General features: G+C 46.7%; 1 protein-coding gene across 1 annotated transcript; it reads left to right on the top strand.

Moving 5' to 3' along the window:
• Positions 1-1,888: 1,888 nt before the first annotated feature.
• Positions 1,889-2,867, top strand: MC3R (melanocortin 3 receptor). The gene is given in 2 exon segments (XM_032604675.1): positions 1,889-2,389; positions 2,391-2,867. Coding segments are annotated over 2 exon segments (978 nt in total).
• Positions 2,868-16,801: the final 13,934 nt, after the last annotated feature.

Here is a 16,801-nt window from a genome sequence, read left to right as displayed (position 1 = left end):
GTGATAGTTGGATGGCTAGAGCATCAATCCACCTGGAATTGATGTGTGGGTATGTGGCAGGTGAGGCAGCAAGGGGACTCAGTGTGTCCAGAGTTTACATCGTCCTCCTGTGCAGCATCACATTTGACGTGACCTAAGCATTAAAGTCAACTGCTAAATTCTGCCTTTTACATTTTCCAGCTCAAACGGCATCTCCATCCTCCCTGTTACTTAAGAAGGAAGAGGAGGTGTTCCCTGGACTGTCCCTCTCCCACCATCCCATGTACCATCACACTCGAATCTCCAGGCCCCTACTTCCTAAATATCTCTGTCCACTCCTCCCATGGCCCCATGGTCACCTACTTGCTTCAGGCCACCATCATCTCGCTCTGAATCTCTGCAGCCCTGGCCTCCCAGGCTCCGGGCTCATCCTCTCCCAATCCAGTCTCCACTGTGCAATGAGGACTTTCTAAAATGCAAACCCCATCTCATCTCTTCCACAGCCCCTGCAGCCTTCAGGATACAGTCCAAACTCCCACATGTGGCTGTCCTTCAAGACCCAGGCACCTCTCGCCTTAAAAAAATAATAATAATTGCAGCCTCGTTTCTCAAGTTGTGTCTCCCAGCTCCACACTCCGGCCAGAGAAAACCATTTAAAGTTCTTCAAAAACATCAAGCTTGCTTTCCCGTAGATCTCAACCTTGGCTATGTCCCCCCGTCACCCGTCAAAAGTTGAAAACACACTTGCCCAGGTCCTGCCCCTGGGTGATTCTGATTCAGGAGGTCAAGTGCAATCCCCGCGCCCACATTCTACAGATGATTCCCACGGCCAGGGTGCAGAACCACTGCTTGTAGCCTCCAGGTTGTAGGCATGTTATTCCCTCTGCCCAGAATCCCCTTCTACCTCCTCGACCCCAGTCCCCACTCACCAGTGAGTATCGCCTCTAATTCCTTGACGTCAAAGCTTAGATACTCCTTCCTCCAGGAATTTCCTTTGACCATCCAGGTTAGGGGGGCCGCCTCCAGGCTCCCCCAGGACCCCTGGCATTCCGCCATTCAAGCATTCATCACACTGTAATATCATCGCCTGATTTCTCGTCTCCCACCCCAGACTCTGAGTTTGGGGGAAACGGCGACAGCGTGTCTGTCTTACTCACCACTGAATTTCCCACACTGGGCAGAAACCCGGCACGTGGTAGGTGCTTAATAAATGTTTGCTACCCACCCACACACACACAAAAATGAATGAACAAATAAATGGATGAAAGGATGGCTGTGGTTATTTCCATGACAAATAAACACTGCTCAGCCAAGCCAGCGAACAGATAAGCAGCCTGGCCTGCAGAGGGCACCAGGCTGCTTTTTAATCTCTTTCCAAGCCCTGGAACCCACACTGCTGTCAGTCAGAGAGGCACCCGATGCTCAGTGGTCATTTCGCTGCGCTGAAGATTAAGTAGGAATTGTTTGCCTCCAGCCAACGTATAAAAACTGAGTGTTCACCCTTCACTGCTAACAACAGGTACCACAGCCTCTGTCTTGCTATGAAAACCGCCATAACTAGCAGCCAGTGGCTGGTTTTTTATTCTCAGGTGGGGATGTGAGAGGGGCTAAGAGGGAGAGAGAAGGAAGGAAGGTAAGAAGGGAGGGAGATAAGACAGACTGTCTATAAAACTGTTTGTCCTGGAGAAGCAGAGGAAAGTTCTCTGTGCGTCTCCAAGCTGACTTTCTCTCTCTCTCTCCCTCCCTTCATCCTTTTATTCTGCAGAAGAACGAAATCTAAGTCTAGACTGGACAAGCATCCGAAACAAGGATCTAGAGGGAGATTTCTTTCCTCTCCTGTAATCAGCAGCAGAAGCCGCAGCCTCCGGACCCTGCTGGAGCCCCGGCTCCGATCAGCCGTCTGTTGGCAATGAATGCTTCGTGCTGCCTGCTCCCTGCTCAGCCAACGCTGCCCAATGGTTCAGAGCACCTTTCCTTCAGCAACCAGAGCGGCAAGAGCTTCTGCGAGCAGGTTTTCATCAAGCCTGAGGTCTTCCTGGCTCTGGGCATCATCAGCCTGATGGAGAACATCCTGGTCGTCCTGGCCGTGGTCAGGAACAGCAACCTGCACTCTCCCATGTACTTCTTCCTCTGCAGCCTGGCCGTGGCCGACATGCTGGTGAGCGTATCCAACGCCCTGGAGACCATCATGATCGCCATCGTCAACAGCGACTACCTGACCTTCGAGGACCAGTTCCTGCAGCACATGGACAACGTCTTCGACTCCATGATCTGCATCTCCCTGGTGGCCTCCATCTGCAACCTCCTGGCCATCGCCGTCGACAGGTACACCAGCATCTTCTACGCGCTCCGCTACCACAGCATCATGACCGTGAGGAAGGCGCTAGGCCTGATCGCGGCCATCTGGCTGTGCCTGTGGCGTCTGCGGCGTGGTGTTCATCGTCTACTCTGAGAGCAAGATGGTCATCGTGTGCCTCGTCACCATGTTCCTCACCATGCTGCTCCTCATGGGCACCCTCTACGTGCACATGTTCCTCTTTGCCCGGCTGCACGTCAAGCGCATCGCGGCACTGCCACCTGCCGTTGGGGTGGCGCCGCAGCAGCACTCGTGCATGAGGGGGGCCGTCACCATCACCATCCTGCTGGGGGTGTTCATCTTCTGCTGGGCCCCCTTCTTTCTCCATCTCATCTTCATCATAACCTGCCCCACCAACCCTACTGCGTCTGCTACCACCGCCCACTTCAACACCTACCTGGTCCTCATAATGTGCAACTCCGTCATCGACCCCCTGATCTACGCCTTCCGCAGCCTGGAGCTGCGCAACACCTTCAAGGAGATTCTCTGCAGCTGCAACGGCATGAGCGTTGGACAGGATGCAGGACCATAGGAAGGGTTATCGGTCTGATCACTTTTGACCCTGCATCCAGCCGAAGTGTTCAAAACGAAGGGGAAAAAATACTTAAAAGACTTAAAAATGTGTTAACAGTCACGGTCGTTTGTGTCTTTTTGTTGTTACTGTTGTTCTGGGGGTTTTGGGGGCGTTTTTCTGGCCGCGCCAGGTCTTAGTTGCGGCAGGCAGGATCCTTGTTGTAGCATGCAAACTCTTCATTGCGGCATGTGGGGTCTGGTTCCTTGACCAGGGATCGAACCCGGATCCCCTGCACGGGGAGCACAGAGTCTTAACCACTGGACCACCAGGGGAGTCCCAGTGTGTCTTTTGTTTTTTAGCTTGCAGAAAGCCTTTTGAAAGGAGCAAATGGTCTATAACAGGCTCTCTGAAAGGATGCCAATGTGGGTTAAATCACAAACTCTGATTTCCCGAATAGTCACTGGGGGAAATCCGTGAAGGCTGCTCTGGGCGCTTTCTGCATTCATCTTCATGCATCCAGGGTCTGTGACGCCTGCCTGCACCCTGCTTCCCACCCATGCTTTCATGCTTCAGGTCAGACTGAAGGATTTGCAGTAACAGTAAGGGTGATTTGAACCTCTCCCAAGCAAACCTGTTACGGCTACCAACCTCCGGCTGCCAGCTGCTTGGATGGCTTTGCTCTCAGTTCATACGGGACTGGGTTTCTAGTCTACTACTCTATTTACGGTAAAGACAATTTCCTAAAAACAACAAACTCTGTGGAAGAAGTAATGTAATGCTATGCTGTTTGCCCCTCTTCTTGACCATACCCCACACCAGCCTCCACCCCCTGCAAACAGCATGGGGATGTAACCCACTTCTATTTTTGCTGTTACTGTTGTTCTTGTTGGGTTTTTATACATTCAACATAGGGCAGTTTTCAAAATAATGAAAGAGAGATAAAGTGCTTTGGAAAATCAGGACATACCTGTGTACAAAGTATTTTGATACCTTGCTATTTTAAAGTATACATTTCCCTATTTTAAAAAAGCAATTTTTTCCTATTACTCCTCTTCTGTCTTTAAAACAAGAGAGGCAATCGTGAGTAGGAAGGCGTGTGTCTCAAGAAATTGCCTGACGGTTGTTTTGGAGACTTAGAGTCTGTGAGCTTCCTGCGGCTTTCCTGGAGACTGTTTTGCTCTTAAGAACTGTGTCTCTATCACATTTTATCTATGTGATGTGATCTATTAAGGAGAATGGTTTCTGGTTCACTGCTCCTTTTGCACGACATGGTGTTAAAGTTGGGTGACCCTGTTATCAAGGTCCATACCGTATCGAGTAAAATGATTCACTCCTGTGAACACAGGCAAGATTCACCGATGAGCGCTGTCCATGGTTGTGTGCTACAGGCATCCATCAGACCCCTTTCCACCACAGAGGACCTCAAGCTGTGTTTTCCGGCTGTCCTCACGTCCCCCACCCCACCCCGCACCCGCCATGAATTCCCATACTATGCTGTGTCTTGGTATACAACTGTGTATTTTTCTTGTGCTGGAATATATTGGGGTTTCTTGTACTTGATCTGTGCTAATGTGAACAATATTACTTGTTTCTTGCTTTGATTGTGACGTTTGGAAATAATAAAAGGCTTTTGTGGCTGATAAACATGTGTCACATTGAACCACACCACCTGGAAGCATCCTGGTGACTTCTGCTCGTGGCCATCGTACGTGACACTGCAATTCTGTGACTATTTTGTAAATGGCATAAACATCCTCATTGACCACACTGCTGGTCTTTTCTAGGGCAATGCCTTTTAGCCAAACTACAGAACTCTCCCATTTAGTTTACAAAAATACCAGGCTGAAATTTCTGGTTCACTGTCACTCCATTATTATAATCGAGACACCAAATAATAGGTCTTGTCCACTGCCACAAGGCAAGTTAATGTGGAAAATGGGGAATCGAATTCTTTGAAAATTGTATTAACAGCTTTAGGAATTATGATGTCCCTTTTCTATGTAAACAAGATCAAAATAACGTATTTTTCACTCTTTTATATCAGCTTTCACATTATTTCATTTATCCTGTCAACAAACCTCTAAAATAGGTGAGTCACTTTACAGATAAAGAAGCTTAGTCCCAGAGGGGTTACGTGATTGCCCAAGAATGCCCAGCTAAGTCAGGGTCGCTGCATATTTTGTACCCTGGTGCTGATGCCTTTTTGCACCAACACGACGCTGTCGACAGCTTTCCACAATCAAAACTGATCCAGCTGCCCTCTCTACGCACATTTTAGCTGAGAGCAATGCTTCTGAAGAGAAACGCCTGTTGGAATCACCCGGGATCTTGTTCAAGTGCAAAAGCTAATTCAGCAGGTCAGGAGTGGAGCCTAAGACGCTGCATTTCTGACTCTGACAAGCTCCCAGGGGATGTGGCTATTGGTCTGAGGACCCCCTTTTAAATAGCAAGGACACAGAGGACTTTCAAACGAGCATAATTCACAGCCAAAAATACACACCTGTGTGCAGTGCTGACCCCACGCCAGGAGCTGTGCTAAGTACCTTACCAGCACTTGCTTCTTTGACCCCTGCAATAACCCCTTCAGGCAGACACTAGGATCCTCCTTATTTACAGATAAGGCATCTGAAACTCAGGAAGGTTAAGGAATCTATGGAAACTCAGCTACGAGTGGAGAAGTGGAGATTCAAACTTGGGCTGCCTGCCCCCAACTCCTAAGCACAACCCAGACACCCTACCACTTCTCCTGGAAACAGCATAATTGAGCCATGGCCCAGTCCCCTCAGAGGCATGTATCACTATGAAGCGAGGCTTTAATGCATATTTCTACAACCACGAGTCCACATGTTCAAAACACAGTGTCCATTGAGCTGTCATAAAAACCAAGAAGACAATTCATTCTTTTAACTTGCTATACTTTTGCAAAGTCTGTGGGTAGCCCTGGTAGTGCATCCATTTCTGGGGTGAACAACCCTGGACATTAGGCTGTCATTGTCTCCTCCATGACCCACTTTCCCAGATCTTCACATGAGAACCCACTGTGCATTCAAGCAGGGGGATGGTTAGGTTCAAAAAATGCTTAATTTTGGGGCTTCCCTGGTGGTGCCGTGCTTGGGAGTCCGCCTGCCGATGCAGAGGACGCGGGTTCGTGCCCTGGTCCGGGAGGATCCCACATGCCGCGGAGCGGCTGGGCCCGTGAGCCATGGCCGCTGAGCCTGCATGTCCGGAGCCTGTGCTCCGCAAGGGGAGAGGCCACGGCAGTGAGAGGCCCGCGTACCGCAAAAAAAAAAAAGAAAAAAAGAAAAAAAAGCTTAACTTTTGTAAATAAAAGCACATTATGATTTTCATTCGTTGTTATGTTTACTTTCACCCCCCTAAGGCCAAGGCAGAATCACTGCAGTGTTTGTCTTCCTGCACCCCTAGAAATCATTGCCTGTTGTCCTTATTTAAGTTGAACTTTTGAGCTTAACTGTGATGTTTTTCTGTGGGGCTGGGGGCTACAACCACTCCAGCCTCCTTGGCTGAGAACGTTTACCCACCCTCACTTCCACTAAAATCCATTCTCTACACAGCAGTCAGTGCAATCATTTAAAGATCTAAATCAGATAACATCACACCCCCGCTCAAAACTCTTTAGTGGCTTTGAATAAAATTCCACTTCCTTACCCTGCTCTACAAAGCCCTAACGATCTGATCTCCTCCAGGAAGTCCCCAACCCCCCACGCCCCCCCTACTCCCCCCTCACTGGGCTCAAACTCACCGTACTCATTCCCGCCACAGGATCTTTGTGCCTGCTCTTTTCCCTACCTGAAGTCTCTTTCCCCGCATCTTCCCATGATTGGAACCATCTTATCCTTCAGGCTCCAGCCCAATCCTCAGAGATGCCTTTCCTGCTCTCTTTCTAAAGAAGACCCCAGTCACTCACATGAAGTATTGTTTTACCACAGATCTTATTACGATTTTATATTTTCTTGTTAATGTGTTTGTTTAATTATCATCACCCTTTCCCACCAGAAAGCAGTAATTGGCATGGAAAACCGATCAATAACAAATACGTTGAATGAATAAGTGACTTCATGAATACACTTAAAGGTGAGTTCAAGTCTAACCAAAAAGAATATAACACACCAGTGATCCTCAAATTTGGTGAATATCAGTAACAAACGTGGAGTTTGAGAAACCAGCCTGTTCTCTGAAACCTGTGATCCAGCTGTTCAGAGGTAATGTCAGGCATCTGACGTTACCACACACACCAAACTTGCAGAACCACCTAAACCGACAAGCACCGCTGATTTCTTAAAATTAACAAAAAACAGTACCCCAGGGGCTTAAATCTCTTTCCCATCACCATTTCCTGTCAGGATGTCAAGCACCTGCAATTGATGTTGGGCCATCCAAGAACCAACATAAACCCAGAAACTGGGAAGAAACAGATGACGAAGCACAGAATAAAAGTAAACCCTTCAAAGGAAGAACTCAGCCTTTCTCACGTAAAAACACTTATTTGAGAGCCAAATCAGTAAAAGATAATAATAATAAAATGCGTTACCTAGTATTATCAATATTACATGCCAGACATGGGACTAAGCATTTAGATATATTAACTCGTTGAATTCTCATGAAAACCCTATGAGGTAAGCACTATTAATGTCTTGTCCTGCAGAAAAGGAAACTTAAGATCATGGAGGTTAATCATCCAGACCCAGGCTTCTCAGAATTCGAGGAGGAGAGCAGACACTAAGCCACAGTCAGGCTCCACGGTCCACGCATTGCCCACAATCCCACTGCGTGATGTAGCACGTGGCCGTAGCGATGCTCTCCAGGCTTGAATGGGCTTCAGCAGCTCTCAACTCCAACAGAGAACTTTGTGTACTTTTTAATGGAAGTATAATAAATATACAGAAACGTTCTTTAAAATTATCCTTTTTGCCATTTTTTCATCAGGCGACACAGAAAACACGTCTACCCCCAGAGCCAGGAGTTGAGTGGCAGTGGGAAGCAGCTAATGATGTGAGTTGCTCAAGCCAAAAAAATGTATGTCCCATGAAATACATGAATAATTGACTCATTTCCCCGAATGTCACAGAGCACAGGTCTGACCTGAAAAATAAACACGTGTACAATCCTGAGAAACAAAGAAGAAAGAAAGATTCCTTCTTCGTTTCTAACTGTAGGAGGAAAAAAAATCCTTCCCTGTGCTTATTCCGTTTATGCTGTGACATGTGCTGGATTGTTAAGAGGTGGCACATCCCACTCGCCATCAGCGGGAACACAAGAGCAATGTCACAGGTGGTCCTTTAGGGCGAACGCCACAGGAGGTGCTTTGAAGGACTCTGTTTATCAGGCAAGAAAACAGCTTGCGCCTCTCTGAAAACACTGGAGAGACAACAGAGGAAACTCTGAGCTGAAATTCAGGAGAGCCCGGGACGAGGAGTGGCTCGAGGCTGGTATGGCCGCGAGCAAGGCTGTCACTGCCTGTGGGCTTTGGTCACACATCTCTGCGACTGGCAGAGCTGGACTTGACGGGAGGGTCTCAACCTTTCCCCCTGTCCGTGGTGGTCACAGGTGACTGCTGCCTCAGGACTGCGGATCAGGTGACACAGGGCCCCTCAACACCAGCCACGAGGGTGGTGCCCGGCTCATGAGTCCTCCACGTCTTGGGCACAGCAACCACATCTGTGACCCAAGGCAGCCCAAGGAGACTCTCAGTACTTGAACTACTGAGAAAGAAAGGCCCTCCTTCCCCTGGACCTCTGGGTACCAAGCTGCCTGGGGCTGCAGCAGGAGCACCTGAGGAGGAAGCCAGCATCCAAAAAGCAGACTGATGCTTTCCTCTAAGAGTCTGATAGTCCCTGGCCTTACATTTAGATCTTGAATCCATTTTGAGCTTATTTTTGTGTATGGTGTTAGGGAGTGATCTAATTTCATTCTTTTACATGTAGCTGTCCAGTTTTCCCAGCACCACTTATTGAAGATGAAGAGACTGTCTTTTCTCCACTGTACATTCTTGCCTCCTTTATCAAAGATAAGGTGACCGTACGTGCGTGGGTTTATCTCTGGGCTTTCTATCCTGTTCCATTATAACATAAATCACAGCAAGAGCCTTTTTGACCCACCTCCTAGAGAAATGGAAATAAAAACAAAAATAAACTAATGGGACCTAATGAAACTTCAAAGCTTTTGCACAGCAAAGGAAACCATAAACAAGACCAAAACACAACCCTCAGAATGGGAAAAAATATTTGCAAATGAAGCAACTGACAAAGGATTAATCTCCAAAATTTATAAGCAGCTCATGCAGCTCAATAACAAAATAACAAACAACCCAACCCAAAAATGGGCAGAAGAACTAAATAGACATTTCTCTAAAGAAGATATACAGATTGCCAACAAACACATGAAAGAATGCTCAACATCATTAATCATTAGAGAAATGCAAATCAAAACTACAATGAGATATCATCTCACACCGGTCAGAATGGCCATCGTCAAAAAATCTAGAACCAATAAATGCTGGAGAGGGTGTGGAGAAAAGGGAACACTCTTGCACTGTTGGTGGGAATGTAAATTGATACAGCCACTATGGAGAACAGTATGGAGCTTCCTTAAAAAACTAAAAATAGAACTACCATATGGCCCAGGAATCCCACTACTGGGCATATACCCTGAGAAAACCATAATTCAAAGAGTCATGTACCAAAATGTTCATTGCAGCTCTATTTACAATAGCCAGGACATGAAAGCAACCTAAGTGTCCATCAACAGATGAATGGATAAAGAAGATGTGGCACATATATACAATGGAATATTACTCAGCCATAAAAAGAAACGAAATTGAGTTATTTGTAGTGAGGTGGATGGACCTAGAGTCTGTCATACAGGGTGAAGTAAGTCAGAAGGAGAAATACAAATACCGTATGCTAACACATATATATGGAATCTAAGGGGAAAAAAAAGGTCATGAAGAACCTAGGGGTAAGACGGGAATAAAGACACAGACCTACTAGAGCAGGGACTTGCGGATATGGGGAGGGGGAAGGGTAAGCTGGGACAAAGTGAGAGAGTGGCATGGACATATACACACTACCACGTAAAATAGATAGCTAGTGGGAAGCAGCCACATAGCACAGGTCACAAAGCACTCGGTGCTTTGTGACCGCCTGGAGGGGTGGGATAGGGAGGGTGGGAGGGAGGGAGACGCAAGAGGGAGGAGATATGGGAACATATGTATATGTATAACTGATTCAATTTGTTATATAGCAGAAACTCACACATCATGGTAAAGCCATTATACTCCAATAAAGATGTTAAAAAAAAAAAAAAAGCAGGCGGATGAAAGAGACGGGATTCCTGCTGTTCTCATTTGATGCCTGCCTCCAGCTCCGCCTGAAGTTAGTCCTAAGCCTGGACACTCTGTGACTGAGCTACTGAACGTGTAAGCAACAGCATCCTGACCAACACAGAGTCTGGGGGGGCGGGGAGGGGGGGCAAGAGTGGAGGCTGGTGGAGGGAGAGGAGAGAAGAGGGGCTGAGACTAAGACGAGGGAAGGCTCCAAGCTCAGGGAGACGGCTCTCCCATGACCTGGTTTACATACTGGCTTTAACACACTAAGATCAGATGTGCGAAAAGAATTAACTAGAAATGAAAACAAAAACTAACCACTAGAGATGATTCAAGGAAGTTTCTGATCTGCCACCCTGTTTTACTGGCCTTACCCTCTACATTCTGAGGGTTACATTAGAAATGGAAACGTTTCTAATGAAGATATGAAAAGGAAGTAGAAAACTAGACAACAAAACCAACGTTTCCAGTGTGGTGAGTCACCCATCCCCTCCTCAGTGACCCCTCCATCTTTAGATGAATCCGTACGGAGCACTTCTGGTCTGATATCAAACCAGAGAATACGATGATGCTAACACAGTCTTTCTGGGCAGCCTCATCCCGAGGGAAAGGCGTGCCTTTGCCAGCGATGCTGAGAAACTCAGTTGGCGGCTGGATCTCCAGCAGGCAGAGAGCTGTGTCTGCAGAAGGAACAAGGAGGGCTGAGAAGTCTAGTGGGGACAGAATCTAACTCAGCAGCAAAGTGCTGAGCTCCCCCTCAAGGTTAGCCCAGGACACGAACTTGGTGCCTGTAGGGACGTGAATATTTATTCACGTCTGCTGCCCCTCCCCATCCCCCTCCCATGACCCCTCTGACCTGGGAGCAGCATGGGGAGGCGGGCTCCATCATCCCTCTCCAAGTCCACCCCCCATGCCTGGTCCAAAGCAGGCACTCAGACAACATCTGGGGAACGAACAAATGGAATCAACTTGAGACCTCACCTTTCATTCGTTCACACAGCTGAACTTCGTAGCACAGAGCCTGTGGTCATGGACTTTAGAAGCAGACCAGACCTGAGTTCGGTCCAGGGCGCTGCCTCTCACCAACATCGGCAGTTTATTTCTGTCTCCTGGCCAGGAAAAAATGGGAATAATGTTAGCACCTCCATCAAGTGTTGTTGAGAAGTTTCAATGAAATAACACATCAAAGACTGCTTAGCACGGTCCCGGGGGCCCCTTGACGTTACTCCTACTGTTATAATTATCATTAAAGAATATTAGTGGGCCACTTTATTATATGCTGGGCTCACCCTATGGGGCTTCTTAAACAGAAGCCACCCGAAATCCCCTGGAGATCTTGTGGAAATGCAGATTCTGAATCACAGGGCTGGGAGCGGGGGCCCGGGACTCTGCATTTCTATCAGGTGCCAAGTGGATGCTGCTGCTGCCAGTCTGAGAATCCGCCCACAGTGGAGACTTCGAAGCTGAGGACAAGACAATTTTCCACAGCTGAAACTCATAGTTAAGGCGGCTTCTCTTGACAAAGCAAATGCATTGATCGCATCACATAAGGCCAAAGGAAACGCCTGGGGAAATCAAAAGGGGTCATAATTAAGTAAAATCATCTGCAGCTTTCCGTCTTCAGAAACCGTTTTCCATTAGCCCCCTCCTGGCCCAGGCAGCTGCTCCACCCAGCAGCCACCGTCTAAGATGAAATGAAGCGAGCAGGTGAGCTGTCAGTACTGCGGACTTGGGCATGAATCACCCTGCAGACAATCTACCCTCTGAATCACCCACCACTGAGATGATGCCATCAATACGAAGTCCCACCAGACAACTCCAAAAAGAGTAAAAACGGGCTGAGAAGCAAGCAAGGCATGGAGCCTCCAGAAAGAGAAAGGTTAGTAAGGGTGATGAAGGCTTCTAGAACCATCACTGCTGGTTCTAGGTGAGCCACAAGCACTTCTAGCAGCCGTCCTCAAATTTGGAGGCAGCTGCAAAACTAAAAATTCTGATACCGGGTTATAGTCTTCAAAGAATTTCACCGGTAGGAATTGCAGCTCAGTTACAGGGATTTTTTTTAAGCTCCAACATGATGTTTTGGGGTCAGGCAGGTTGGAATCAGAATGCTGTCATTGCTGGGTGATGAGGATCAGCCCTCCAGGCCTGGAGTTTCCCACCTGTGAAATGAAAATAATCACCAGCTTCAGGAAAACGGTGAGCATCACAGATAAAAAGTACAAAGACCTGACTCAGTTTATGGTCCTCCTTCCTAGGCATTTTCTTGTCAGAATAAGACTCATCTTCTATAACTGCTATCTTACCTAATGTCTCAAGCCAATTTAGTAATCACCAGCTTCACAACTGCTTAATTCTTTTCAGAAGATGTTAGGCTTCGAATATCCCACTCGGCACATAAAATGTGTACTCTCTTCCAAGTCTACCTTTCCTTCTTCTCCACGTCTGGGTCTTCTCTTCCGTCATCACAAGTATCTGTTGAGTGTTTAATGTGGACCAGGTACTGTGCCAGCTGCAGGGGATGTCACAGCGAACAAGACAGCCCTGTCTTCAGAAAGCCTAGCGGGCAGGTGAAGAAACAGCCCTTGGACGGGCAAGGTCTGGATCCCCTTTCAAAGTCAAAGTTTGCAGGGAAAGGGACAGACAGCCCCAGGCAGTCTGATCTTCTCACAGTGTCTCCTTGACCCAAATGCTTAGCCATTCCAAGCCTCAGTTTTCTCATCTGTGTAATATGAGTGGCTCTTGTACTTACCAGCTTCCCTGAGCGGAGAAGTGGGCCAAGAAAGTAGGTGGGTGCACTGCCCCAAGTAGACTTTAAATTGCTCAGGACTTCCCTCCCAATCTCAGATCACTTCCCCAGCAGGGGCAGAGAGAAGGAAGCGAGGATCCAAGGAAAAGGCAAACAATTTGCTTCCTGTGTTCTAAGGCTCAGCCAGAAACACCTGAACAGGTAAGAATCTGGTCTACCTCACTTAGGAACAAGAGACAGCTTGTCACTCTCATGCTTTTAAATCAAATTCTGATGACCTCGATTTATTCCAAGAAGGAGCAGAGTCAAGACTCTTTCAATTGCAGACAACAAAAACCCATCTCCAACTGGCTTATTAAAAAAAAAAAAAAAAAAAGGAGGGAGGAATTTATTCGGGCCCTGCTACATCTAGGTACTGAAGTGATGCCATGAGAAATCTCTGTCCCTTGAGACTAATTTCCCCTCCTTTGGCTTCCTTCTTGGGCAGCTCTTTTTCACATGCTGTACCCAATAGCACAAGACTTCTATCAGCTCTCCAACTCCAGTATAAAAACCAGCTTCTCTGTCCCAATCATCTCCCGCCACCCAAAAAAGAAGAAGAAAAACTTCAGGCCAACAAAATTAAATCATATGCCCATCTCTAAGCCAGTCACTTTGGCCTGTGCATTCACTCAGTCCTGGATAAAACTCCCACCTAGGAGCTAGGGCAGGGGCTTCAGCTCTGTGGGCGGTGAGAAGTGGGGAGGATGTCCCACACAAGACACTTGGGTACTGTTTCCAAAATCATGCACTATCCACTCCCCTCTCACCCTCCAGCCCTGCCCCAAATATTTTGTAGCCTTGATTTGCATAATCTACTCCTTCCTGATGGCTTCCTGGATTCCTCTCCTTCCCTTAAGATATAACTGATAATTTCTAAGTAACTCTTAGCACATTCATTCTAAACTTCTGAATTATCCTTAAAAGACCCTATGTAAAAACACAAATATACATGCTAGAAGAGAGACTTCATTTTGAATTGGGTCATCCTACAGTTGCTTTTCTTGTCCTTTGTTTCCAACATTCGAGGGCTTACATAAACTAGTCTGCTAAATTGTTTCTCATCCCTAGTCTTGTCCTTGGTTTCACAATACCACGAGAGGGCAGCTTTGAATTTTCTGGGCCATGGTACTCCTCAGAACAAATCAAGTGGGTGCGCATTATGAATCAGACAGAAATATACGTCAACGGCATCTTAACTTTTAAAACACGAGTGTGAAGTAAAAATCCGTGGGTCATTTCCTCAAATATCACTTGCATTTTGAAACTGCCCTCTTCCACCCCAACTCACGTACACAGATTATCATTAAAAATAAATAAGTTACTCTACTCAATATTCTGTAATAACCGGTATGGGAAAAAGAATCTGAAAAAAATAAATAAATTATTCGTGGAAATGTTCTAGCAGCATTACTCGGTATAGCCAAAACTGGAAAAGCCCAAGTGTCCATCAACTGACAAAGGGTTAAACAAAATGTGGCACATCCATACAATGAAATATTAGCCATAACAAGGGATGAACTACGTTTATAACATGGATGACCTCAAAAATATGATGCTAAGTGAAAGAAGCCAGACACAAAAGCCCAGATTTTGTATTATTCCATCAATACAAAATATCTAGAAAAGGCAAATTCATAGAGACAGAAAGTAGATTAGTGGCTGCCTGGAACTGGGGCTAGGAATGAGGACTGACTGTAAACAGGCACAAGAGATCTGATCCGGGTGACAGAAATACCCTAAAACTGGACTGTGGTGTCACTGGATATGATATAATAAGAAATCAATGTTTGGCCTTTGGCCCTGGTTCTTGGCACAGGACTCCTAAAACTCTTGGAGTCTCTGGGTTGATAAGTATGGTCTTTGTATGTTAATGGATGACTCACGCTGGGGGCCCCTAGATGGCTTCAGGGCTGATGGCCAAAGAGACCAAGACATGAGTAGAAGGTTGGAACTTTCAGTGCCAACCCCCCCGACCTACAGGGAGAAGAAAGGGACTAAAGAGTGAGTTACATCCCCTATGGCAAGTGATTTACTCAATCACGACTACGCAGTGGAACCTCCATAAACACAGCTGAACGACAGGGCCCAGGGAGCTTTCCGGCTGGAACACACCGAGGTGCTGGGAGGGTGATACTCCCAGAGAAGGCATGGAAGCTCAGCATCCCTCCCACATACCTTGCCCCAAGCATCTCTTCCATGTGGCTGCTCCTGAGTTGTACCCTTTACAATAAACCAGTAAGAGTATTTTGCTGAGCTCTGAGAGTCCCTCTAGTGAATTATCACACCTGAGGGGGATACTGCAGGAAGCCCCGATTTATAGCTCGTCAGTAAGAAGTACAGGTAACAACCTGGGACTTGTGACTGGACGTCTGACACGAGGACAGTCTCGTGGGACTGAGCGCTGGCATCTGTGAGGTCTGCACGAACTCCAGCGAATTAGCGTCACAACTGAATTGAACTGTAGGACAGCCTGTTGGTGTCCGGAGAGTGGGAGAACTGGTCAGTGTGGGGAGAAAACCCACTTATTTGGTGTCAGAAGTGTTAGGAGTAAAAACAGCTCACTGCACAACTCAGCAAAATTACTAAAAATCAGTGACTGTGCACTTAACATGGGTGAATTTTATGGTATGTAAGTTATATCTAAATAAAGTTGTTTCAAAAGGGAAACCTGCAAAAGAATAGACAGGTAAATGAGATGCTACACGTGCTGTCCCATGCTGTCCCAGATGCACTGCTCAATGACCCAGCTACCTGGATAAGCAGGCGTCCAGACCACCCCTGGAAAATACTCCAGTACCTACACTTTTATTGGTGTCAGGGAGGGAGAACCAGTCCCACTTATAGCCATCTCCGAGAACTCTTTCAGTTGGAAAGTTTTGCTTCGGGCGACTCCTTGGGCACCCGACAGGAGGAAGAAGCTGCAGATTCCAAAGGGCAAAGGGACCACGTGTCTCATAGCATCGTTGCTCATAAAGGACTCGTCTGCTCCATTGGTTTGTATCCTCCTAGGGTCTGTTCCCTGCACAGCATGTATAGGACGTGGCAGAGGAAGGCACTGGGCACTCAGAGCAGCTTTTGAAATGGATCAAAACACTGAAGGCAGAACTTCTCTGGCTTAAATGGCTAATGGCTTGTGTGACAGTTTCACTGGGTAGGACAGCCTGACCTTTTGTTTGGGTGAAGAATGTATAATTACCTGAATTTTTTCCCCAGGCAGCAACAATCACATCTCGTCCCATTTAATTTAATTAATTTTTTTGGCATACTGAACATCTAATCATTATCCAGTCACAGAAATGTACAGTCAGACAGACTTCGGTCTTCTGCTTTTCCGAAGTTTCGATTTATCCATTAAAGACGTGTGTCCATCTTATTAAAATTGTTCTTGGATATTAGGCAAACGTTTTAGACTTTGAGGATCGCTAATTTTCTTTTTAAACAAATGCTAGCTCTTCCTTTTAAAAATGGTTTAAACTTTCAAATCCTTAACAGCTTATTTTTTATTATGAGATGATTGAGATATTTTTTTCCCAGCCCCATCTTAACAAATCACATTATTGTGATGTGGTGGAAACATCTCAGGCTCCCGGCTCAGACCTGGGTGCTCACCTTGGCTTTGCCACTTTCCAGCTGCGTGGCTCTGGCTAAGTTACTTACGTCTCTGAGCCTCGCTGTCAGCACTGATGAAACGAGGATGATTTCTACGCTGTTTTGAAGATTAAAATTAAAGGAGGAAAGGGTGTCATCGTTTCAGATCTGTATAAATATGTTTAGCACAGTGATGGCACAGCGTCGGTTTCCAACAAGCAATGATGCTTACTG

Source organism: Phocoena sinus, chromosome 15 (assembly GCF_008692025.1).
Source record: "Phocoena sinus isolate mPhoSin1 chromosome 15, mPhoSin1.pri, whole genome shotgun sequence".
Classification (NCBI taxonomy): domain Eukaryota; kingdom Metazoa; phylum Chordata; class Mammalia; order Artiodactyla; family Phocoenidae; genus Phocoena; species Phocoena sinus.
The sequence above is the reverse complement of the archived record's forward strand: the minus strand, read 5'-3'. Positions and strand labels throughout refer to the sequence as shown.